This window comes from Meriones unguiculatus, chromosome 6 (genome assembly GCF_030254825.1).
Source record: "Meriones unguiculatus strain TT.TT164.6M chromosome 6, Bangor_MerUng_6.1, whole genome shotgun sequence".
NCBI classification, from domain to species: domain Eukaryota; kingdom Metazoa; phylum Chordata; class Mammalia; order Rodentia; family Muridae; genus Meriones; species Meriones unguiculatus.
In genome coordinates, this window is record NC_083354.1 from 40,638,911 (window position 1) to 40,663,316 (window position 24,406).

Here is a 24,406-nt window from a genome sequence, read left to right on the forward strand (position 1 = left end):
GAACAATGGAAACCTTGATGTTTCCTAACACCATCTGTCTGACATAGTCAGGAGTCAGGACCTGAGTATACTTCCTAACTCTTCTTTTCCCCTCCCTGCACACTTCCACTCACCACCTCACCTTCTTTTGAGTTCAGTCCACACTGCCTTTGCACTGTAGCCTCCATAACCTCCACCCAGAGGCAGCCCACCCCTGTAAGTCTGCAGCCCTGCTTATCAGCACCTGATGCTGGAGCTGCTCTGTGAGTGTGGGCTGAATCAAAGGAAGGAATCAAAAAACAGGAATCCCGTCATATCAGTAATTTCTGAGATAGCAGCACACACAAGGAAGAGGCTTAAGAGTAACTTGTAAAAGGCACTCTACCTCCCTGTGAGTAAAGCCAATACCTAGAGGCTCTGTACTGTGTGCAGCACTTTGAAATCCTAGGACCACTGTGCTACTACTCTTTATGAAGGGTTACAACACGAAGGAGAAAACCACACAGCCAAGGTACTCTTCTAAAAGACTGCACATACAAGTTCATTTAATATGCAATGCAGCTCTAAGAAATACAGACTGTTGTTATTTCCATTTTATATATGGGTAAAGGTATGAAAGCCTGCTTGGGCCACACACCTAGTAAAGCAAGAATAATTTGGGGAATATGGGTAGGAAGAGTATTTCTGAATTATTCTTGAAAACTAAATCCAATCTAGCACAAAGTCCTGCATATTTTGGACACACAGCCAACCATATTTTGGACACACAACCAACTGGAGTATCCAATGTTTCCACCCATGAACTACTTGGCCATTTCTCTATAAATAAGCATCATAAAATCCCAGTCCACTGATTAGGAAAAAATGCCACAAGTGGACAAAGGACCACATGTCACATCAAGAGCAGAAAAAGGTTTAGCCAAGTAGAATTGACTAAGCCAGAGCCAAGGACCCTCCACATACATGGTGTTTCCTACATAAGAGAAAAGCAGAAAAGGACTAACTGGAATTCATAGGAATGTAGCATTCCTCAAGGCAACTCACCTTAAGCCCAGAGAGAGGGAGACAAAGATGAAAAATGTGCTGGTTTCTCTAAAGGAAGAGACAACTAAGCTATAGTGGAGACTGTCCAGACAACTAACAGAGTACACTCACCTCCACTGTCAATTAAATGACTCAGAAGCTGGATCTTCCTCTGGTCCCAGGAGCTGAGATGGGGAATGACAGTACAGATGTCCAGGTCTGAGAGGTCACAGTTTTTGATGAGGCAGTTTCTGAGATGAGGCTGCCCACTGACTTTGCGCGTGAACAGCAGAAGGACTTCAGGCCACTTTTGTCTCTCCAGTAAGAATTTGATGAAGGTGTTGGCGCAGTCTCGGTTAATGTCACAAACCAGGCCAGCGGGAATTTCTTTCAAAAATAAGAATAAGCTATACTCCAAAAATGGCTCATATGCTTTCTCTTCATCACCCAACTAAATTCCAACATACATAAATAATTAAAATGATTTATAAATCAAAAGTTTTAAGCACCATGTAAGTTTTATGAAGGAATAATAGATTACTTTGGACAAGTTCCTTAACCATGAATGAACATCAGATCAGGCACTTACTCAAAAGCTCCAGCACCAAGACTAAAAATACCCAATGAAGAAGACAAAGCCTAACCTAGAGTATAAAATTAAGATGTATTTGAAGACAGAATGCTTGGTTAGGGGCAAATACTTGAGTTAGGAAAAGTCTGCCTTCAATTTGTCAAAGCATCGAGGGCATATTCTACACATAAACACTAAATTACAGGGAAATACGAGAGAAGAGCTAAAAATCCACAAGGCATTAGAGATGAGACAGAAGATGCCTTAGTCTTCAGTCCCTGTGTCACAAGTTATCAGTATTTCTGACTGATCTCTGACATCTAGAGACAAGCGAGCAGCTATCCCCTTTCACTATGTTGTTGTTCTTAATGTTAGAAAAAAATTTAAATAGGTTCCTTAGTAAAGAGACTGCCAGTGAGGAAAGACACTTGCCACCAAACCTTATGATTTGAGTTTGATCTCTAAGACCCACATAGTGGAAGGAATGACTCCTACAAGTTGTCCTCTGACCTCTACATGCAAACTGGTACATGTGTTCCCTAATGTATAAAGAAATATACTTTTAAAAATACAAAAAGAAGAATACCAGTTAACTTTGATTCAGTCCTTATTTCCCTTTTTCCCCCCTGTATCTCACCCTGAACCCTTCCCTTCTGTTGTAGAACTAGGGATAGAACCCTGGGTATTGTACATATAAGTAGGCATTACCACCGAGCCCTTCAAAAAATATTTTGAGACAGGGTCTCACTGAGTTTCACAGGCTGACTTTAAATGCACTGTGTAACCCAGATAGGACTTGAACTCAAATATTTTTCTGCCTCAGACTCCTAAGAAACTGTTATTGGTTACAGGTATGTACCACTGCTCTTGGCTAAATTTGAATTTCAAATGAACACACAATTTTTTAGTAGAGCTCATATAATACTGTGGATATATTTACACTAAGAAAAACTTGTTTATCTGAAATTCAAATATATTGGGCATTCTGTACTTGGTCTGACAATTCTATCACTGAAAAAGCTGTGTAAGAATAAACCACTCCAAAAAAGGTTCCTATGATTTCTCTTCCTCCAACTAAAGCAGATGGGAAAAGTGAAAGATTACTCAAGTAAAATAAACTTGATTTGCGTTTGCTGGCTTTTGCTTCCAATCTTTTCCTAAATCTTTGATATGAATATGTATTTTAATACAACAAGAGAAATTAAATATAGGTTAGTCTATCATCTTACTTTAACAAGGATCAGAACAAAAGTAAGAAGGCAAACTTTTAAAACAAATCTTTGCAGTTCTGACCTTCAGAATCTGCTCCTGTGTTCTGGAAGCAGCACACTTCCTGCTGCGGGTGAAGGAGTCAGGCCTGAGTTAGTCAAGACTGTCCTTCTCATCACAGCTGTTGGTTCGGCTGTTACATCAAAAGTGAGGCCTGAGGGTTGGGGTATTCAAATGTTTTAAGAGGGATCTGGGTCCACAGATCCAAACAGGCTGAATAAGACAGAGGTTAGAGACCTGCATTTGGTTCAACTGAAAGTCTAAGATGAAAGCTGGCCAGAGGACAGGCTGACTTGAAGATGGAAGACCATGGGTCCAGGTGACAATGAAGCCAATTCTGGCATTGCTAGCATATAAGTAAAAAATATTTTTTTTAAAAAATTAAGCCTATTTGAGTTGCAGAGGGGTTGGGGTTGGGGTTGAGGAAGCACAACAGCACACACAGTCCTCAGAGAAGTCAGGAGACCTGAGGCCACAGAGCATGAAATGCAAAGGACTTTCAAGAAGTAGCATTTCCATTTTGTAGCCTTTAGAAGAACTTTTGCCAGATTCCAGTAATTGAAGTTTTACTTTTACAGCCTTGAGAAAGTTTATATGCAGACATGTCAGTGCCATGAAAGCCCAAGCTTAAAAGCTCCCTCAATGTGATTTGCTCAAAATGTCTGCATCTAAAAGATCCCAAAGAAGGAGGTCCCATCGAAGAATCTGCCATTTATCCTTGATACACTGATATACAAAACTTGTCTTCCTAACCTCACTCTAACAGCTACTGGGCTTGAGCATTTTACTGAGGGAAGATGGACTGTTTGTATACATTATGCAGTTGGCTCTTAGCTGAGACAAAAATAAAAGGGGGGGGAGAAAAGGCAGGGTGACAGTGCCAGAGATAACTGATTAGTCCAAGGTCACACATCTGGCTAGTGGAGCAGACTCCAGTGCAAAGCTTCAGCTGGAACCACCATGATATTCTACATACCCTGAGAAGCAATTGGGGTTTCTCCAGACATCCCGTCTTGAAGGCTCAGCGAAATTTAGTACTAGGGATTGAACTCAGGGCCTTACACTTGTTAGGTAAGCATCCCACCACTGAGCTACAATTCTAGATCTAATTCTTCCTTTTTTGTGGGCGGGGGGTGGGGGGAGACAGGATCTCACTGTGTGTCCCTGGCTGGTCTGTAACTCACTATATAAACCAGGCTGGTCTCAAACTCACAGAAATTTACCTGTGTCTGCCTCCTGAATTCTGAGGTCAAAGGTATGTGCCAGCCCCAGGCCCCAATTTTTTGAATGCTAAACTTCAGCTAATTAGAACCTAAAACCTTCTATAATTATCTAAGGTTGTCATCTAGAGTTCTTATAAGATAGTTTCCTGATTTTCTCAGAAAGGAAAAATAAAACAGTATTCAATTCTACAATAGCCTACACACCAACTTCAGCAAATATCTACCGAAGAGAGAAATGACTACAGCATATAGAAAATTATTACAATACCAGCTTTTATTGCCAGCACTACAAAAACTTTAAGGATCATGAGCAACCTCTTGTCAAAGACCCCACATCACCTGCCTGGAAGCCCATGCTGAGACAGAAAATATGCATGATGCTATGGATACTAACTAGCACTCCTGGACTTTGCCTCTTACCTGCATCCTAAAACCTATGACTACACTGAAAGGCCACGGTATACAAAGAAAGGAAGAGGACCCTTTGTAAAAGAAATACCTCCTTTCCTACTTTTCTACTTGTCTACATCGTACCTTTAAAAGCCTTTCAGAAAGATTATTCTTCACCCAGGAAAATTCGTTTAGCATAAAAGTCACATGACAATAAACAGGAACAAAGAGATAAAGCTGTACAATAAACATATGATTGCTTGACACAGACTAGCTAAGAATCAGTTGCAGGCTGGAAACCCTCCAGCATGTGGAGTGGGGTCATAAACTGTTCTAGACAGTACCAAACGCTTAGAAGGGGAGTTCTAAATGTGACAAATGGGGTCACTGGTGCAGCTGCCTTTTATTATCTAAAGTTTCTGTTCCTTTTTCCACAAGCTTAATAAGAGACAAAAGAAATATCAGAAAATGAAATTGCTTGTATCCTATAATCACAGATTTTTAAAAGATGATTATTAACTGAAACATAAGCAAGAAAGATAGAATAAAAACACACCAAAGTATAACTAACAAAAGATTGACATTGTTACACAAAACTCCATTTTCATAAATTTTCTACAGTGATCATAGTTAGCAAATATAAATAAAAAATACTTGAAATAAAAATTAAAGGGGGCTTTGGAAGTTGCAACAGAGCTCATAAATTGTCGAAAATAGACATAAACCATTTCAAAGAGAGACTTCAGTTTTACCCAAAGTCTATCACTCAAGGTATAAAAGACAAAACTCATAAGTTTTATTACACACAATTCCATCATTAAGCTAATATATCAATTCCATTTTATGAAAGAAAAAATCTAACTACACTTAGAATAAAAAAAAAACTAAATGATCACTTCACATATACATTAAGTTTTCCTAGAAGGTGAATATGTAGAAAATTAGTTTTTTTCTTTCCTACATTTCATTCATTTTCTTTAAAATATTGGCTTACATAAAAGAGGAAAATATAACTGACATCCTAGGTCAATGCCCTAGCCTGCACTAACTGAAAAGAAGTGTCCTCCCAGTGTTGAGAGACCATAACAGAAAGCAGCCAGCTCCTCTTTGGACCTGGGTCACTAGCAAAGTTTCAGCAGCAGATAAATGGCTGTTTTATTCCTGGTTCTAAGAAAAGGCCTAGTAAGTGGACATGGTGCCATCTGGTGGTGGCCACCCAAGAGCTATCAGAGGTAATTTTATAATCTTGACTGACTGAGATTAAAATTTTGTGCTCAAAATGGCATTCCCTGTGAGTGGTGATAAGTGCAAAATCTAGGGTCCCCTCTGAACTTCTCAAATCAAAATTTGAATGCACATATGTGCATACAAACACTGAGAAATCTCTAGTCTTGAAAACAGTAGAAATATCTGGCAAAATCATTTGTTTCTCACTTAATGCCAAAGGCTACCCTATCTAGAGAGATGAGTACCATCACCAGTAAACAGGGTACACAACTTTCCGAAAGAGTAAATGGAGGAAGTACCCTTAATCCTATTCTGTACGCTTGTGCATTCATCCATGTGCAAAACAAAGAACAACAACAAACAACAAAACAAAACAAAAAATAACAAGCAAACAAAAAATTCTGCCCTAACAGTGTAGAGCTCAGGACCACATGTGTAAAATGCAAAACTTGTCACATCAGATTGATCAAGATGAAGATCCATGCAACCTAGGGGTGGGTCCTTCACATACTAGTCCTTTTCTTTGTCCTTGCAAATGATGAGGATGAGGAGGGAGGCCCACACAAGGAAAGCAGATTCATCTTCATGCCCATACCCCAACACCCTTTTTCTTTTTTTTTTTTTCTTTTTCTTTTCTTTTATTTTTGGTTCTTCCATCTTCTCAAAGTCTGCTTTGACAGGGCTAAAATTTAAAAGCAGCCAGATAAAGTGACCACTGCCTTACTTATAGAAAAGCTAACTAAATAAAAGTACATTTTCAGCTCTCCAGATACATAAGCCATATGCACTAATGGGCATATGTGACTAATGGCTATCATGTGAGACTAAAGAGATGCAGAACACTCCCATCTCCTCAAACATTATATTACGCAGAGCTTATCTAGAAAAATTGTCCACTCTCACCTTAGTTTTTAAAATTGTACAACAGGGGCAGGCATAGTGGCGCATGTCTTTTATCCCAGCACACAGGCAGGTGAATCTCTGTGAGTTCGAGGCCAGCCTGATATACAAAGTGAGTCCAAAGAGCCAAGGCTACACAGAGAAACCATGTCTCAAAAGAACCCACAGAAAATAGAGAACAAAAACAAAAAAAAGTATACAATAGTTAAAAAAAAAACTTTAAAACAAAAAATGTATCCAACTCCATGCAGCCATATATATTCAAAGGGGCCAGGTGGTGCATTGTTCCCACTCAGAACTACAGACAAGGATAGATGTCTATGAGGGCTCTACCTAGGAGTACTTGGTAAATACAGGAGAACTCAAGTTACAATTCCTTCCCGCCAGTGACTTCCTTTTCTTGCTTGATTGTTTCCTGTTGTGCTTTTCTCACTTCCACTTTTGTGTTTCTCTATTGTCTTTCACTATTCCTTCTTCATAGCAAGAAACACCTTCATGCACAATGTTCAAAACCACCAATGAGGACTGGGTCCAATGAGAACTAGAACCAATGAGAGCTGAGAACAACTGAGGACTAGATCTTTGGACTGGACTGCAACCACTGTCAGCCAGCCTACCTGGGAAACCAACTAGTCATCCTGGAATATTGCACATTCGTCTTGTGCATTCTTTCCTGGCAGCAAGTACAACTTAACCCTGATGAGCACAATGGAGAACAGCATAGATTCCATTGAGCTTTTTCTCTTGGTTCTAAAACAAAGGTACTTAATGTCAGAGAAGAGCAGAAAGAGCAGGGTTAGAGTATGGCTCAGAGGTAGGGCACTGCTTAGCAAGGACAAGACCCTTGTCCTTGTCTTCCAACCCCAGCATCACAAAAAAAAAAAAAAAAAAAAAAAAAAAAAAAAAAAAAAGATAAAAAGAAGCCTGGCTCAGATGAGACATCTTTAAGGTAAGATGATATTAAAAGGCTCCATTAAAAAATAATATTCAAGAAATGCTAAAACAATCCTATACAATAAAAAAAAAACTCCATCCCTGATTTCAAGTTGTACTATACTGACATAGAAACTGGTTGATTAATGGAACTGAATTGAAGACTCAGAAATAAACTCATACACCTACAGATACTTGATTTTTGACAAAGAAGCCAACCATACAATGTTGGGGGGGGAGCATCTTCAACAAATGGTGCTAGTCTAACTGGATGTCTACATGTAGAAAAATTCAAATAGATCCATATCTATCGCCCTGCATAAAACTCAAATCCAAATGGATCAACGACCTTAACATAAAACCAGAAGCACTAAATCTATTAGAAAAGAAAGTGGGGAAAAGCCTTGAACTCTTTGTCACAGGAGGCAACTTCCTGAACAGAATACCAACAGCACAAGCTCTAAGATCAACATTTAATTAATGGGACCTCATAAAACCAAAAATCTTCTGTAAAGCAAAGGACAATAGAACTGTCAATAGAACAAAACGGCAGCCTACAGATTGGGAAAAGCTCTTCACCAACCCTATATCTGAAAAGGGCTAATACCCAAAATATATAAAGAACTCAAAAAATTAAACAGCACAAACAAAATAATCCAAGTTAAAAATGGAATACAGTTCTAAACAGAGAATTCTCAACAGAGAAATCTCAAATGGTGGAAAAGCACTTAAAGAAATGTTCAACATCATTAGTCATCAGAGAAATGCAAATCAAAATGACTCTGAGATTCCATCTTACACCCATCAAAATGGCTAAGATGAAAAACTCAAGTGACAACATATGCTGGAGAGAATGTGGAGAAAGAGAAACACTCCTCTATTGCTGGTATGAGTGCAAACTTGTACAACCACTCTGGAAATCAACCTTGCACTTTCTCAGAATATTGGGACTAGCTCTACCTCAAGATTCAGCAATACCTCTCCTGGGCATATACCCAAAAGATGCTCCACCATACAGCAAGGACATATGCTCAACTATGTTCATAGCAGCTTTATTCATAATAGCCAGAATCTGGAAACAACCTAGACATCCCTCGATGGAAGAATGGATAAAGAAACTGGTACATTTACACAATGGAATACTATTCATCTATTAAAAACAAGGACATCATGAAATTTGCAATCAAATGAAAGGATCTAGAAAAGATCATACTGAGTGAGGTAACTCAGACCCAGAAAAACACACATGGTATGTACTCACTTATAAGTAGATTTTAGCCACATTGTATAGGACAATAACCATACTACAATTCACAGACCCAAAGAAGATAAGTAACAAGAAGGATCCAAAGGAAGCTAAATCTCACTTAGAAGGGAAACTAGAATAGACAGCAGCAGTGGTTGAAGAGAGAAAACAGAGTAATAGAGGGAGCACAGAGAGTAATGAGGGTCAATATCAAACCTGGGAAGAAGGCAGGGGCAGGAGCAGAGAGGGCTTACAGACACAAGGAAAACCTTGGGCAGGGACATCTCCGTGACAAGCTGGAGACCTACAACAGGCCAGGCTCCTGGAGGATAAGAGAGCTGAGACTCCTAGTAGCAGGGGTCATGGAGACTGAAGAGGCCACCCTCTAACTAGTCAGGACTCTTAGTGAAGGGAGGAGAACAACAACCCACCCACAAAAACTTCTACCCAAAATTTATTCTGCCTATAAAATGCATAAGGACAAATATATAGCAGTGATTAAGGGAATGTCCAAACAATGCCTGGCCTAACTTGAGACCCAGCCCATGGAAGAGAGCCATCCCCTGACACTATTAACGATACTCTGCTATGCTTGCAGACAGGAGCCTAGCACAGCTGTCCTCTGAGTGGCTCCACATAGCGACTGATAAAAACAGATGCAGAAACCCACAGCCAAACATTAGGTGAAGCTCAGGGAGTCGTGTGGAAGATTGGCATAAGGATAGAAGGACCTAGAGGGGGCAGAAGCTCCACAAGAAGACCAACCAAGCCAACTAACCAGGACTTAGGGGGCCCTGTGGAGACTTACGCATCAGCCAAGGACCATGCATGGATTGCACCTAAGCCCCACACACAGATGTAGCCAATGGGCAGCTCAGTTCTCATATGGGTTCCCTAGTAAGGAGAGTGGGGGCCAACTCTGACATGGACTCTGTTGCTTGTTTTTCGATCACTTTCCCCTGGCGGGGCTACCTTGCCAGGACACAGGAGAAAAGGATGCGCTCAGTCCTGATGCGACTTGATATGCTGAGGTGGATCCCCTTCTCTGAGGAGTAGAGAACTGGATAAAGTGAACAGGAAAGGAGGGCAGGACCAGTAGAAAAGAGGGGCGGGACTATGACCAGGATGTAAAGTAAATAAATAAATAAATAAAAAGTAAAATATTCAAACTATTCTAAGAATTAAGACAAGAATTAAAAATAATTTCATAAGCATGTCAGCCACTTCCTACCTACTAACTAATGGCCCTTTTGTTATTATCTTAAAACTTCAAAATTCATAGGCAAAGTAATCTCTTTGGTTATTTTAGATTTCTAAAATTGCAAAGGCCATTCTGAAACTGAGATTATATAAACAAGTTATCAGAAAGCATGTCACAATGATTGGTTAATTACACTGCCCTTCAGGGGGGAAAAAAAACAAACCTCTATTTCTTAAAACATGAATACATTTAAAAAACAAAACCTGGTATGTCACAGTCTGAAGCTTGATTGAACATCTATGGGGTAGGAGGGAGGGCTGAGACTCCACATACAGGTTTCACTCTTCTTATTATCATGACCTCATGGAAACAACAGAAGAGACTCAAATGAATAAGTAAAAATTAAAACAATCTTCCCAAGCCGGATGTGGCACTGCACTTCTTTAATCCTAGCACTCAGGAAAGCAGAGGCAGGTGGGTCTCTGTGAGTTTGAGGCCAGTCTGGTCTACAAAGCAAGTCCAGGACAGACAAGACTACACAGAGAAACCCTTTCTCAGAAGACCAAAAAAAGAAAAGAAAAAAAATCTCTGTAGAGAGCTGCGTAATGCCGTGCCTTAAAGATGGAGCTGGTTTCCACCTTCCACCTTCCCGATGGTGAGTGCTCTCTGTCACGAACAACTCCACATTTGGCTAAGGCTGAGGATCTGGCTTGCTTCCGTGTACGTGGACCTATCTGCATTGCCCACGTGGCACGCCTGGGTTGGCTACCCAGAGGCTATTCAAGCTGTGGGCTGGCTTTCCCCGGGGTCAGATGATTGTTCAAGGTTCCTGAATAAACTGCATTGAAAAAAAAAATCTCCCCAACATTTTTTTAATGTTTTTGAAGCTGAAGATCTGGCTTAGGGGTTAAGAACACTTCCTGATCTTCAAGAGGACCAGGTTTGATTTCCAGCACCAACACGTCAGCTCACAGCCATCTCTAACTCCAGTCAAGGGGATCTGACACCCTCTTCTGGACTCTGAGGCACTACATACACATGGTGCACTTATACCCTATAGACAAAACACTCACACCCATAGAACAGAAATAATGGGTAAATATTTCAAGAAAAACCTTGTCAAACTCACCATTTCAATAATCCTGAGATGACGTCAAACTGACTCCCACCCCCAGAACACACTCTTCGCGGCCGCCTGCCTTTACCCATTCAAGGGAGTGAGTCTTTCTAATGAATTTTTAAAAAATGTGAATCGTTTTTGTGCAGGACACAAACACTAGCCATTTCAATCCAGTCTTTCATTTACAAATATAAATGACAGAAAAATCAAGAGATAATTAAAGGAAAGCAATAGCACCAGACAGAAGCAAGAAAAGGAACCAAAAAAACCTCAAAAATAACATAAATAATTTGGGGGCGGTAAGACTTCCTTTAAATAAATGTATGTAGATACATTAAGATTCTTAAATGTAATCCAAGAAGATTAGGCAAATGAAAACAATAAGCCACTAAAGTAAGAAACAGGCTGGAGAGATGGCTCAGCTGCTAAAAGCTCTGGCTACTCTGCTAGAACCCAGGTTCAGCCCACACAGCAGCTCACAACCATCTGTAGCTCCAGTCTTGGTGGATGTAATACTCTCTTTTTGCCTCTGATGGCAGAAGGCACAACGTGGTGTAAAGACCTGTATGCTTGCATGCAATATACTCGTATACATAAAATAAAATTTCTTAAGAAATAAAAAGAAATAATCATAACAAGAAAGAGTTCTTAGAAATGAAAATCACAGTTTCCCAAATTTTGAAAACAATGAGTATTACAAAAGGAAAAGCTGAAGGCCAAATTAAAAACCAAATTAAGTATATGTATGTGAGGGGAAAGTAGAGAGACACAAATGCAAGAAACTTAGCCAAATACATAGTAGCAGAAAAAATTAGAGGGGAATGAAATGATAGGAAATATTTTTCCTAGCCAAGAAAGTCAGATTAAAAGGAACCAGAAAGTGCACAAAAGAATAAGTCTTCCATCCTAATATATCCCAAGGAAATTTCAGAACTCAAGGCCAGAGAATGTTCTAGAAAAAGAAACAAGATGACTAACATCAGACTTCTAATCAGTAGCAATGGGGGCTAGAAGAAAATTAAACAATTTTTTCAAAGTTGTCACACAGTTTTATAGATTATTGTATAAATCTAAAGATACTATGGATTTACAATATAGCAGAAAAGGCTGCCACTAAATGATGGCAGGTTACTAATGGTAAAACACAGTCTAATTACAAATGTAGTTAACAAAAGGTGGGTGAGGGAAGGGCAAGTTACTGTCAATAAAGTGGAATAATTATACACAAATTATCAACCAGGGGCTGGAGAATTGGCTTAGAGGTTAAGAGCACTGGCTTCTCTTCCAGAGGTCCTGAGTTCAACTGCAGCACCCACATGGTGGCTCACAACCATCTATAGTGAGATCTGGCACTCTCTTCTGGCATGCCAGTGTACATGCAGGCAGAACACTGTAAACATAATAAATAAATCTAAAAATTTATCAATCAATATGAAGATAAAGACATTTTAAAAAACTCCATAATTTTACCATTCATGCCTACTCTATGAAAAACTTAGCTCAAATGGGTATTCTTGATAATCAAGAAAGAAATCTACAGGTAACAGGAAATTTTAAAAAGTCATAAATGAGTACAGGAGCTACGGAGAGCACAGCCCAGCTACACTTTTTAGACAGCGCTGCTTAAGGAGGGTCACACTGAAAGAGTAACAGCTTGAAGGCAGTTGGTGATTCATTTCTATGGGCCCAGCCATGCCGCTTATGGTATTTTAATCACCCTACCATGAAAATGCCACCCACTGGTTTCCAATTTTAGGATCAACGCATCGACAAAGCAGGGAAAATTTAAAGAATTAAGGGTAAAAGAAAAATGATATAAATGGCATTACCACAAATGCCTAGCAGTAGAGCTGGTACAACCATCCACTCCATCTTACATAGCAGTCTCCCCAAACTGACATCAAGGATAGAGATGTAAATACATTGTGAATTGTCAGCAGTGACTGTTTCTAAGAAGGAGGCTTAATTTTGGCTGTCTCCTATTTCTATGCAGTTTCCCCTTTTTTCCATGTGGATACATGGGTCGGGAGGATCACCCACACTGTCCAAATGTAGACTTGGAAGAGTTCTAAAGATGTTCTCTATAAGAGTTATCTCATTCTGTCTTTATAAAAAACAAACACATTTTCTTAACATTGGAGAGGAAAGGTTTCACTTCCACCTACACATGCAAAGAAAAGATACATCAATTTGCATCTAATAGCACAGAACCAGTTCCCCAACATCTCCCCACAAAAAGTTGATTCATTGATGCTATACCTGATAGGCCTTTAGAATAAGAAGCCAGCTTTTCTAGGTGACTGTTGATTTTCTCGATCGCTCTGAAGTTCTTGTTCCTCTTCAGGATATCCACAACAGACTGAGCATGTCCATCTAGCAGAGTAGGGTCTGCTCCAAAGTTCAGGAGCATCTGCACATCCTCAGTTTGTCCTACAGCAGGCCAAAATGAGAGAGATGAATGCTCATGGCTCCTTCCATAAGGTGATGTCCCCATGAGTGCTCAAGGGACTGCAGTCCCTCTGGTTTAAGCAGCCTAAACTGACAGCCTTGGGCAGTTCACCCCACTCCCCCCAAAGCAAGGAGTCCTGGTGTGGAGTGGAAAGGACAATAGCTTTTAAGAGGTTCAGAAGTGCGCTCCTCTCTACCTTTCTCCCTCTCCTTGGCAACAAGCAAAGAGAGGGGGATTTGGTTACTAGGCAACAGTTATAGCTGTAAGGATAAGAGAAACCTGTGACTTCAGATTTCTTTTTTCCCTGGAGAGGAAAGAGAATATTGTTCCAGAAGATAGACAGATAGATAGATAGATAGATAGATAGATAGATAGATAGATAGATAGATAGATAGATAGATAGGCAGGCAGACAGATAGACAGACAGGTAGATAGACAGACAGATAGATAAATATGAACACATAAACACACACCCCTCTCTGATGACAGAAGAAAACCAAGCAGTTGCTTTGACATTAGGGGTTTTGTTGTTGTTACTGTTATCACTCCCCAGCCCCAACCTTCTGGCTGTCAGCTCCGGTTGTGCTCTGATGTACCTATTTGATAAGCATCAAGGTGTCTCAGTTATCATAGGTCTGACTATTCTTAGAGTGGAACAGGTATGTCCCTGGGGTACACAGGACTTCCACAGGTACAGACAATTACATCAATGCTAACCTTCAACCCCCTGTGTAATACTTATTGAAGCTTACTGCCTGACAAGGCATCTTTATGCCAAGTATCAGGCTGCTCACTGTGCTGCCCCCATCTCTGTACTCACAGCTGCCTCTCTCACTATACAAAGATTAAAAACTCACTTCCTATCAACCAAGATCTTACTGTGGTTGGCACAATGCTAAACCCTAAGCTGCCTGATCCATGATGTCTGTATACCTAATCATATTAATCTAGGTACTACTGTAATGAGACTCTGCAAGTCCCAAATTAGCTAACCTTATGACAGATTATCCATTGGGCCTGACCTTCTTATAGGAGAGTCAAATGCCAAAGTTCTGAAGATCATAGAGGAAACCCAGTCATCAAAGATTCAAAGATGAGAGGAACAGGATGCACAGCAAGTTATCCTCTGCTGATTTTGAAGGTACAGGATGCCGCAGAGTGACTATGTGTGGCCCCTACCAAAGCTCAGAGCAACTTCTGGCAGATATTCAGAAAGGAAGTTAAAACCTCAGGCCTTTAAATTTACCCCACCAAATATGCCTGAAAGCAGACCTAGAATTCGAGATGAGAACACAGCCAACACCTTGAATTTAGCCCTTCCGGAAAATCAGCAGAAGACACAGTCACATAAGGCCAGACTACTGACCTACAGAACTGTGAGCTTAAAAATGAGCACCAAACAAAGGAAGGGAGCGTTGTTGTACATCACCACATTGATAGTTCTTCATTACACAGCACAGGAAACTAACACAATTATTATAGTATAAAAAAAGAAAGGTAAACCTTCCCATCCATAAGCTATCAAATGGACAATGGAAACTAACTGGTTCTTGTTTTTAAAAACATTACATGACCAGGCAAGATGACTCAGCAGGTAAAGGCACTTGCCACTAAGGATGACAACCTAAACTCAAGCCCTGGAACACATATAGTGGAAAAAGGAGAATCAACTCCCAAAATTTGTCTTCTATTTACACACCACACACACCACAAATAATTAATTTTCAAAATATATACTTGAGTATTGATTTTTTTTAAAAAAGGAAGAGAAAAAAATCCATATTCCCAGTGTTGCTAGCCATCAGAAGATCACAGCCCAGCCTCGCTCACCAAATCTGCTCTATATGATATCACCAAGGCATTAGCACCATCATTCCTGTCACCTCCATTCCACTGACACTGAGATTTCATTACCACTGAGATTGTAGGGGAAAAAAATGTTCTCTGTTTGAGATAGAGCCTCACTGTAGAACAGGCTGGCCTTAAATTCAAAAAGATCCACCTGCCTCTGTCTCCCTAGTGCTAGGTTTAAATGTATGTACACCAAATGTGACAGAAAAAAAAAGGGATGTTCGTATATAACCAACAGAAATCAAATACTGATAGACTGATAGGTCTGAGAGTTTGAGAGAAGTGAGTGTCATCAAAGAGCTCCATGGGGGTGAACAGCTTTCATCCTTCACAGTCTAACAGGGCTGTCCATGTCACCATAGTAACTTCTCTTCACCTATGTCAGTCTCTTGTATATGTGGTTAGTACAGCAGTGTGTATGACAGGATGTAATTCCCATGTTAGGTTCTAAGGACCATAAAGACTGTGTCAGTTGCCTAGTACACAGTTTATCTCAGGCAGCCAACACAAATTTGGCATAAAATAAAGGCACTTTGTAACATATGGTAGGGGTGTGCTGGGGGCAGGATGTAGGCAGAAGCCTATGTTCTGGAAGCATTCAACTCCACAGAAACCACTTAAAGTCAAAAGAGCACGGGAACCCAGTAATTCTCCTCTCACCCACCTCCTCCGTACTTACTGCCTGTTCTCCCAAAGGAAAGCTTGGTCCTCTGAGCCTGCCATGTGTGGGTTTTCTAATGTCTACAGTCACTGACCACAACACAGTCCCCAGCATGGTGTCCCTACTCACGCTTGGTGGAGTATCCTGGGAAGTGGGTAGCAGCCACATGTAGGAGAGTACGGCCAGCATCATCTCTGTGGTTGATGTGGCCTTTCCACTCAGGCCTGTGCTCCATGACCCACTGGAAAAGCTGATTCTCTCCTGGGCAGAAATAAGGTGAAAATATTATTTTCTATATAAAATCAGCAAAGCAACTATATGCCCCTAAGGGATTAATATGTGGACTACAGCATACATTTCTATTCTCTGCCAAAAGGTGAGAAGAGAGGCAAGCAACTTCATGATAATCTTAGGTCAGGGTCCCTAGAAGCCTGACAGTGATTCTTGCCTATCTGTTTACTGAGGGGAGAAACTCAGGAAAAGGGGGGTGAACAAAGCAGGGCAGAACAGGGGAAGGAGCTAGACGTGTATTAAGCTACATCCGGCTCTAGCTACTGTAAAGAGGAGACAGGACAGGTCTTGACCTTCAGGACATGAGCAAATTTCTAATCTTCACATGTCTCACTTGAAAATGGAACCCAAGATCAGACTGCTTTTAGTCAGGCTTTACTTTTAAATGTTTATCTTCCAATTCCCTTGTAAGAGGAGGATAGCATCATGTACAAAATCCTAAGTGTATAGATTGGATAATGGTGTAGGAGAAACAACAGATGGAAGAAAAGAGCCCCAGGCCCTGGCCACCCCAACCCCCTCTGGGAAGATGACACAACCTGGAAGAGCTACACAGAACTTAATTGGCTCCTTCCGGTCCAGGCAGATATCAAACTTACACCTAGAGAGAAAATCCAGGTTTCTATCTGAAGTGTTGGTGTAAGTATATGTGTTAATGGTAGACTCAAATATTTAATTTTTTAAGCCAAATGATGAAAATGACAGGCCTGTTAGGTCTAGCAACACATGTTGTCTGTTGCCCCAGCTACTCTGAAGGCCACAGCAAGAGGAACACAACTCCAAAGACTGCCTCAGTTACAGCGTGAATTCAAAGCCAAAGAGAAAAACTAGCAAAACACAGTCTCAAAATTAGAAATGGGTGTGAGGGTGAGAGTAGCCAATGGCAGACAGCTTGTCTAGCATATAAGGGCCCTTCTTTCTGCCCTAAGGGAGAAAAAGGAAGGGAGGGTGAAGAAGAGAGAGAAGAAAGAGTGTGTAGTGTGTGCAGTCCTTGGCAATATAACCAACTGTATCAGTATTAGCCTGTGTTCCTCTCAAAGATCCCCAGCCACAGTCCCAAACACAGCTCTAGGCCCTTTGGGCTAAAGAGGAAAGCATATTAAGGGACAGACTCATGCAAGCTACTTCTTTTTCCACAATTACCTGTTCCAGCCCCTATCTGGGGCTCTACCCTTCAGTCTAGACTCTAAAAACACACAATCTTTATAAGATCTCTGGACTAGGTGCCAGGAAAAATAAAGGTGCTGTGTACTTGCTGAAAGCCTGAACTGCTTGGACAGTCTGCTTCAAGTAGCTTAACTCTGGGCAGAGCCCTTGGGCTCTGAGCTGTCAGGTGGCTATGTGGGTGTGTGAAGGGGCACTCACTCGCTTGGATGCATAGCCGCATGAGGGCGTGGAGAGGGCTGGGTCCTATGGTTTCAATGTTTGCACCAATGGAGATGAGCCACTGAACCAACTTGGGAACTTGTTCCATTTTCTCATAAAGCCCAATGAAGACATACTTCTGAAAAAAAAAAAAAAAACAAACACCATTTGGCTGAGTCATGGAAGTTACTACATCAATACTAAAAACTTAAGCTCCTTCATCCACACATTTTTGAATCCGTAAAACCTGAATTAATTATGCTCAGTGTGAGAGCACCATGTCTAACACGTCTACAATGAAGCGGCTGCTGGGGAAGTCCTAAACACAAGTGACACGGCCGCCTTCCTGTAAAGGCACGTTTCTAGAATTACCCCCTTACCTCAAAAAGACTTTTCAGTGACAACTCAGAGACATGGATATTGCTTGGCAGTCGGTCTTGCTTTGCTGACAGGAGTAGAAATGACTGCTTGTAAGAAAGAACAAGAAAAAGTTGGCAAAGTAATATCTACATGCGGTGTGTATGAGCCAACAACAACAAACAAAAAGCTTCATCTACTTTTTAAGCTACCTACAAAGTTTGCAACTACCATGATAATCAAAGTCTCTCTGTTTAGCTGCTTTCCTTGCTAACTATGGGCAAAGTTCTTTCTACATTCCCTCACAACCTGCTAAAGACAAGATTCTCTAATATTAAGCAGCATATCAGGGGATGAAGGCAATTCGTTGTCACACAGACCTACAGTTCCAGGTTCTGTATGACCATGCCTAGAGACATAATTCCATCCCTCATACACGTCCCCGCCAATGAACTAGGAGCCCAAAATTGAGACTAAGGCCACACTTTGCTTCTAGGTCCCTTCAGTCTGATTCACAGTTGATGCCCACCTCCACAGGCCCACTGTCCTGTGCTCAGCTCTAGATAATGCACTCAGGACTCTGACAGTCATGACTGCTAGCTTGGCTTTTACAAGATGCTCAGGCTCCAGTACTTACAAACTACCTACACATCACTACAGCCAGGATGTTAGGCCTGTCTCCTTGGGCTGGATTCTTTGGCTTTCCCTTCATTGTGTAGGATGATGGTGTCAGGTTATTATAACTCTTAACTCAGCAGCTGGAGAGATGGCTTGGTGGTTAAGAGCACTGGTTACTCTTCCAGAGGAGCGGAGTTTAATTCCCAGCACCCATGTGGCAGCTCACATGTACGTCCAGCTCCAGGGGATCTGATGCCCTCCCCTACACTCTCCCTTGGACACCAGACATGCATGCAGTGCATAGACATACAGTCAGGCAAACATCATACACATTTTGAAAGAAAAAGAAAATGTGTTAGCTCAGTGTTTATAAAACTTGAGCACATACTAACAAATTATCACTAGATACCATTAACCATTCTTTTTAAACCTCAGCAAAACACTGAAAAGTAGCTCTGTATGCTACAACTTACAAATGAAAATATGAGGCTTAAAGGAGAAATTATCAGTCCAAGTTATAAATGGAGCATTACCTCTCAATGGAGCATTATTCACTGGTTAGCAATCTCTTAAAACTACACAGAAACCTTGGGTTGTGAAGATGGCTTTCTTGGTAAAGTGCATGTAATGCAAGTATCAGGATCTGAGTTCAGGTCTCCAGAATCCACACAAAAATTTAGGCACAGAAACAGGCACGAGAAGCTAGGTCAATCCCTGAGCTCACTGGCCAACCAGCCTAGCTGAATGGTGAGCTCCAGGTTCAGTGATCCTCTTCAACAAAGTAAGGTGGAGAATGACCAAGGAAGACACTAACGTCAACCTCAGGCCTCCATACACAAGCACACACATGTGCACATGTATCTGCATGCACATATGCACACACAAAGAAGTATACATCACATATACTATACACAACACACATATATACACAGAGGCACACATGCATGAGGTATGCATGTGTAAACACACCCACACAGAGAATAAACAAAGAAATGTTTTTGAAAAGTTATTCTGGAATCAAGATAAACAAATACCACATTACATTCCCTTGGTATCAAAGAGACTGTGTATTTTCCTAGTAAGAGAGTAATCTCCTGTACTCACATGCCACAATCCTTTTTTTGACAGCTTCTCTATTACAATTTGCCACACTTCTGTTGAAAATCCAGTAGTGAAAATATGATCAAAGCAGGGCAAGAAGCTCTGCAAAACAATGGAGTCACCTGAAAGAAAATTCCATACTTTAGAAACTTTTAAGTAAGGGAAGAATAGAGCGTTGAGAAACGGTTCCCCAATGAAGACTGCAGAGTCAATGGCAAGTTAAAGATCTCAGAAGGAAAATGCACGTCAAAGCATAAAGTCCAGTATGACTGACTGAGGGGGCAATTATTTGAAGTTTAGCCACACCATCAGTCCCCTAAGAGTCAGATGGCACATGTAAGCTAGCAGTCACTTAGCTTTCTTATCTGCAGAGCCCAGGGGCAGAAGCTTGCATTTATTCTCTCCAGTAGGCTATGGAAATGTCACTTACCTGGAGACTGTTTCTCTCTGTCTGGAGGACACAGGTGTACCCGCCTCCAACCCCTCCCGCTGCCGCCTATGCACTAATTCCTCTCAGTACCAAACATGCCACAGTCCGTAAGGCTCCACCGCAGAGCACAAAAGTTGTGTGAACACAGTTGCAATGGGAACGGCTAAGGGAACAGCAGCTGACGCACTGTCAACAGTGGTTTCGCCACTTTTGAAAGCCAGGATTATTTCTCAGTGATTCTAGTGTGTCAGTTTTTATATTCTAAGACCTCTAAAATAGAAGTATGTCTTAAAGTAGACCCTGCCATCCCTGGAACAACATACATGAGTAGCACATGTTAAGTCAGTGCAATTTAAATCTAACAGACACAGTATCTGAAAGCAAGATTACTGCCAGGGCAGTAGACTCTCAAGGCACCATTTCTGGCAAGAGATGTAATATATAAGGTCCCTGTGAGCCCTCCTGGGATGAGCAAAGTCTGATCCCTGGGAAAGAAGTTTTCGGCTAGGATGCCAAACACACCCTGTCAGCTGTCACAGGACCCTCCAGTAGCCCTCTAGGTTATGTTCGTAGCAACTAAGGGGTCAGTGGGATGGCACAGTGCATAAAGGCTCGTGACATAGTCTGAAAACTTAAGAGAGGAAACATACACTAAGAATAATATTTCTAAAAATATAAATAACTTTTAGTAGATTAGAGAAAAAAATACTTGAAAGTCACAGGAAGAACAAAATCATCTAGGACAAACAGTATATGCAGGAATTCTCTAACCAGCAGCAAAGGAAACTTACAGAGTATAAAACATGACTTCAAAGCTTTAAGTCATGAGTGTGACAGGACTTGACTGTTTTTACAAAGGCACAAGACACTGAAGCTTCCAAAATGCCTTCTGGTAAAACTAGTTTCATTCCAACTGAATACATTAGCCCCAAAGGAACACTCTGGAGTCATTTTCCCATGAGGCATTCAGAGTAACAGAAACTTAAAATACTTTTCTCCAGTTTGACTTACTGCTCATTGTTGTGAAGATCCCAACAAGAAAATCAGGAATCTGCACTTGGTCTGGGCTTCTCTGCAAAAGTCGTAGACCCTCAAAAAACATACGAGCAGCTTCATAAGGCTGGAGCAAGTGCAGCAAGGAGTAACCAGCTCGGTAGTATCCCTGGGAAAGGAAAAAAAAAAAAAAAAAAAGCTATGATGTTCCCATGACCTCTAACCTGCTGAAAAGAAAAGCAAGACTGCAATGTGGAAAGTCCAACTCCAGAAGTTTCACTGTGTGCAAAGAAACTCAACTCTCCTCTCATCTCCTCCCTTCCTCTCCCTCTGTGTGTGTATGTGTGTGTGTGTGTGTGTGTGTGTGTGAGAGAGAGAGAGAGAGAGAGAGAGAGAGAGAGAGAGAGAGAGATTTTGGGAGAAAGAGAGACCTGTATGGAAGCCAGAAGTCAATGTCAGGTATCTTCCCCTATTGCTCTCCACCTTACTTTTTTTAGATAAGATTTCTCACTGAACCACTTCAGCAAGACTGACCAGCTGGCCAGCCAGGCCTCAAGATTCACCTAGCTCTCTCTCCAACTAATGCTGAAGTTACAGGCAGGTGCATACTGAGGATTCCAAACTGAGGGAAGAAAAGTGGAGTGGGGGTGAATAAGTGTACCTAGAGGTGACAAGAGCTCCACAAGAAGACCAACAAAGCCAACTAACGAGGGCCCAGAGGGGCCTATGGAGTCTGACGCACCAACCAAGGACCTTGCATGAACTGGACCTAGATTCTACATATATGCAGCCGATGGACAGCTTCATGGGGGCCACTAGTGAGGGGAACAGGGCATATCTCTGACCTGGACTATGTTGCCTGCTTTCCGATCACTTCCCCACAATGGGACTGCCCTATCAAGCCACAGGGAAAGAAGATGAACTCAGTCCTCCTGTTGGAGTGTGTGGATGGGGCAGAGTTTCCCTATTCCTCAGAATAGGAGGATGCAGGAGGGTGGGACTGGGAGGAGAGGAGGGAGGGACCTAAGAACCGAGATGTAAACTGAATAAACAAATTAATTAACAAAAAAATAATATGAAAAAGAAGGGAAGAAAGGAAGGGGGAAGGAAAAAGGGAAAGAAAGAAATACAGACATACACACACCATTTACTGAGCTTTGTTAACAGCCTTACTGGCCCCTGGAACTTCCATACTTTCCTCAAAGAGTTTGATTTCTACTGAACTGCCATCTGAAATAAAGCTTTGCTAAAATTAAGCTTGCTGATAGCAAAGACCTCCTGCAAATCAAAAATCTTTGTCTATCTCTGTCTAAATGAGCTCCTCCAGCCTCTCACTGAGCTCCAACTACCAGGGAGTCAGGCTCTACTCTCCCCAGGCAGCATGTTTCAACACTCGCCATCTCTGAACTCCTCTGGAGGTAAGGCTCCCCCAGCCCATGGACCTCTGTCTTCAAAAGCAAGTGCATTCAAGGAGAAGCATTTCTAGAATATCCACTTTGACAAGAAAACAAAACAAACAAACAAAGACCAAAAAAATAAATAAACAAGCAAATTAAGAGGACAAAAGAAGAGGGAAGCCACCACTCCTACTGTACCTTCACATAGGTTGGGTCCCACTGGAGACACTCTTTGGCAGCAAGAAAAGCTTCGTTCCACTTCCCAAGGCTGTAAAATGCATTGGATTTGTTGCACAGCAGCAAAGCAAATTCCCGAGGGGTCCTGTGAGCAAGAACAAGCCAGCAATCGGTAAATCCATCTCTCTGCAAAGGCACAGTCCTCAAAGGCCACCACTCTACAGCTGGCTGCTGTCACCAGGCAGAGAGTTTTAGTAGGAGATATCTGATATGCATGATATGATCTGTCTTTTTAATCCCCTACAAAGACCGAAGCATTCACAATGTACAAACCTGTGTTTTCCTGTTCCGAAATATTCTGCTCACACTTTCAATGACAAATGCTTTCAACATCTTAATTCCATTCCCTACACCGATCAATACAAATGTTTTTATTTGTAGAGAACATTGCAGAAAATGTAAAATGATGATGCCATAAAGGTGGGGATGGAAAGGCCTCTCTGCCAAGACCTTATAAAGGGTACAGATGTAGCATGACCTACCCAGGACAGGCCATATCAGAGAAAGGATACTGACAATTTAATTCAAATTAGATAACATACAATCAAAGCACCCATTTTTTTATATGTGATGAGTGTGCTGGATTCCCTGGAAATGGAATTACAGGTGTGAGCTGCTATGTGGGCGCTGGGAATCCAACCCAGGTCCTCTGCCAGAGCAGCAAGCACTCTTAATGTCTGGGTAGTCTCTCCAGCACAAAACTCCCATTCTCCAGTCACTCTAAGCACATCTTATATGCTCCATTGCTAGATGGCTAGCGGCTACTCTTTGAAAAAAACAAACTGTCTCCATCATAGCAAAAAGTCCTACTGGGGAGTGCAGTTCTGGACAGAACTGTTGCCCAGGTACAACATCAAAATATTGTTTGCTCAGTGGGAAATGTAGTCTCCAATCCCTATGCAACCAATGTATGAAAAAACATACATGGCTGGATATTTCTCAACTCTCTGAACCATCATGCTGCCATCTGGAACATCATGATTCTTTTTTCTGACCATGCCCTACTATAGAACACGTAACACCTGTGAGCATGGGGTAAGATCTCTTGGAACAACTCCCGGGACCAGAGTTTGATATAAAGTGTGTGTGTGGAGGTCAAAGGTTGTGCTGAACAAACATCTCCTAGAGCATGCTCTTTCTGTACCTAGAGATGTGTTTGCTAGTCCAGAGCTTCCCCAAACTACTAAGTTTCTTTTCTGCCTAATTCCCTTTAAAGATGAGCAACGACTGGCAAAACAAAAATGAAACCCAATAAAACCACTGTTGACACTGCAAAGAAAAATAAAGAAAATGTTCTGACATGATTTCATGATACAATATGGGCATTTGTTTGTTTGCTTCCTTGCTTGCTTGCTTGCTTGCTTGCTTGCTTGAAAGAGGATGGGGAAAAAGCCTAACATTTTACTGGTTTTTTCTGGACTTGGCTTGTTTCTGTGCAGAATTTTCAATACAGTCAGTTTTTAGATTTTATATTTCCCCTGACACTCAGATTAGAACTTGACTCACCTCAGACTGACTCACTCTTGTCCCTTGACTAAGCAATACTTCAAAATACATTTTTTCATTAAAATTTG

General features: G+C 41.3%; 1 protein-coding gene across 4 annotated transcripts in view; it reads right to left on the bottom strand.

Moving 5' to 3' along the window:
- Positions 1-24,406, bottom strand: part of Trank1 (tetratricopeptide repeat and ankyrin repeat containing 1) — an 80,776-nt gene that overhangs the window by 43,301 nt on the left and 13,069 nt on the right. For 3 of the 4 annotated variants that reach the window (XM_021654675.2, XM_021654674.2, XM_060385174.1), the window contains exons 2-9: positions 22,794-22,917; positions 21,217-21,367; positions 19,779-19,897; positions 18,080-18,166; positions 17,700-17,838; positions 16,173-16,304; positions 13,342-13,512; positions 1,135-1,389 (exon numbers count right to left, since the gene is read on the bottom strand). In XM_021654675.2, coding sequence (XP_021510350.2) covers positions 1,135-1,389; positions 13,342-13,512; positions 16,173-16,304; positions 17,700-17,838; positions 18,080-18,166; positions 19,779-19,897; positions 21,217-21,367; positions 22,794-22,917 — 1,178 coding nt within the window. The remainder of the gene's footprint in view (positions 1-1,134; positions 1,390-13,341; positions 13,513-16,172; positions 16,305-17,699; positions 17,839-18,079; positions 18,167-19,778; positions 19,898-21,216; positions 21,368-22,793; positions 22,918-24,406) is intronic. The other variant, XM_021654673.2, reaches the window with a different exon arrangement.